The 1,023-nt window shown below is 37.0% G+C and overlaps 1 protein-coding gene across 2 annotated transcripts in view; it reads right to left on the bottom strand.

Annotated features, from left to right (window-relative positions):
• LOC100571999 (papain inhibitor-like) overlaps positions 1–1,023 on the bottom strand; it is an 8,772-nt gene that overhangs the window by 4,911 nt on the left and 2,838 nt on the right. The window contains exon 2 of one of the 2 annotated variants that reach the window (XM_008189737.2): positions 7–604. The exons of the other annotated variant lie outside the window; for it this stretch is intronic. Coding sequence (XP_008187959.1) covers positions 48–584 — 537 coding nt within the window. The 5' untranslated portion in view covers positions 585–604 and the 3' untranslated portion in view covers positions 7–47. Of the gene's footprint in view, positions 1–6; positions 605–1,023 lie in introns of those variants that run through there. 2 annotated transcript variants of the gene reach the window in all.

Genomic DNA, 1,023 nt, shown 5'->3' on the forward strand with positions numbered 1-1,023 from the left:
AACGATTATACTATAATTATGACATTATAGTATAATACGCTTATCTATCAAATAAAATCCCAAGATACTTTGAATCTGCCAACAATTTTTGGTTTAAATTTTTCAAACGCAGACGGAGACACATCAATATCATTCATCTTGCAGCCTTGGCATTTGTCCCTCACCGTGACAATGATCGATTTTGACGTACTCAGGTCGACTATTTTCACCTGTTTTCCGCACATGGGATCTAAATTGGGATTCGGCGTGGTGAAATGACCGAACGCTATCGCCGCAACCATGTCTTCGTTGGTGTACACTTGGCCGCACGCTGTCAACCCCAACTCGTAATAGGTGAGGTCTCCGATTTTGTTTAATTGCAACGAGGTATCGACCGAATTGTGTTGATGACAGCATGAATACACGTTGCCACCGCCGCACGGTGTGTGCTTTATCTCCTTCATGCCGTACGTTGCGCAGCCCTTGACTAGCCACGAATCCGGTTGACAACCGGTGTCCCAGCAATCTCCGCACGCGTAATGTACGGCGGCAGACAGCACGAGAATAACGACCACCGACGGGGAAAAAACGAACCCACGGTTCATATTGTTTTACTAAAGCGTACCTGTGTATTGTAAATTGCAATACGATATAAATGAATGGAAATTTTAATTTAAAAAATACGATCCTTTAATAATTATGGTATAATAATATGTATTGTTTGTATTATATTATAATATAAATTAGGTATATAGGTACTTTTTATACAGCTGTGATGTCGTGAAATTTGGAATCCTAAAATATCTATTTCTGGACTAGGTATTTTCAATTATTTATACATTCTATATATAGGTATATATATTATATATCTTATAGGTCGTAAGTGGTAGGTGTAGGCGTATCACCACTGTCACGTATACTGATTACTGAACAATATAATATTATGTAATTATGCGCATATTTTAATTTCCGATTACTTATTACTTATTAGTTAATAGCATATGGATATGAGGGTATAAAATGTATGTTCATATTAAAGTATAG

The sequence above is a fragment of the Acyrthosiphon pisum genome, chromosome A2 (assembly GCF_005508785.2).
Source record: "Acyrthosiphon pisum isolate AL4f chromosome A2, pea_aphid_22Mar2018_4r6ur, whole genome shotgun sequence".
In the NCBI taxonomy this organism is placed as follows: Eukaryota; Metazoa; Arthropoda; class Insecta; order Hemiptera; family Aphididae; genus Acyrthosiphon; species Acyrthosiphon pisum.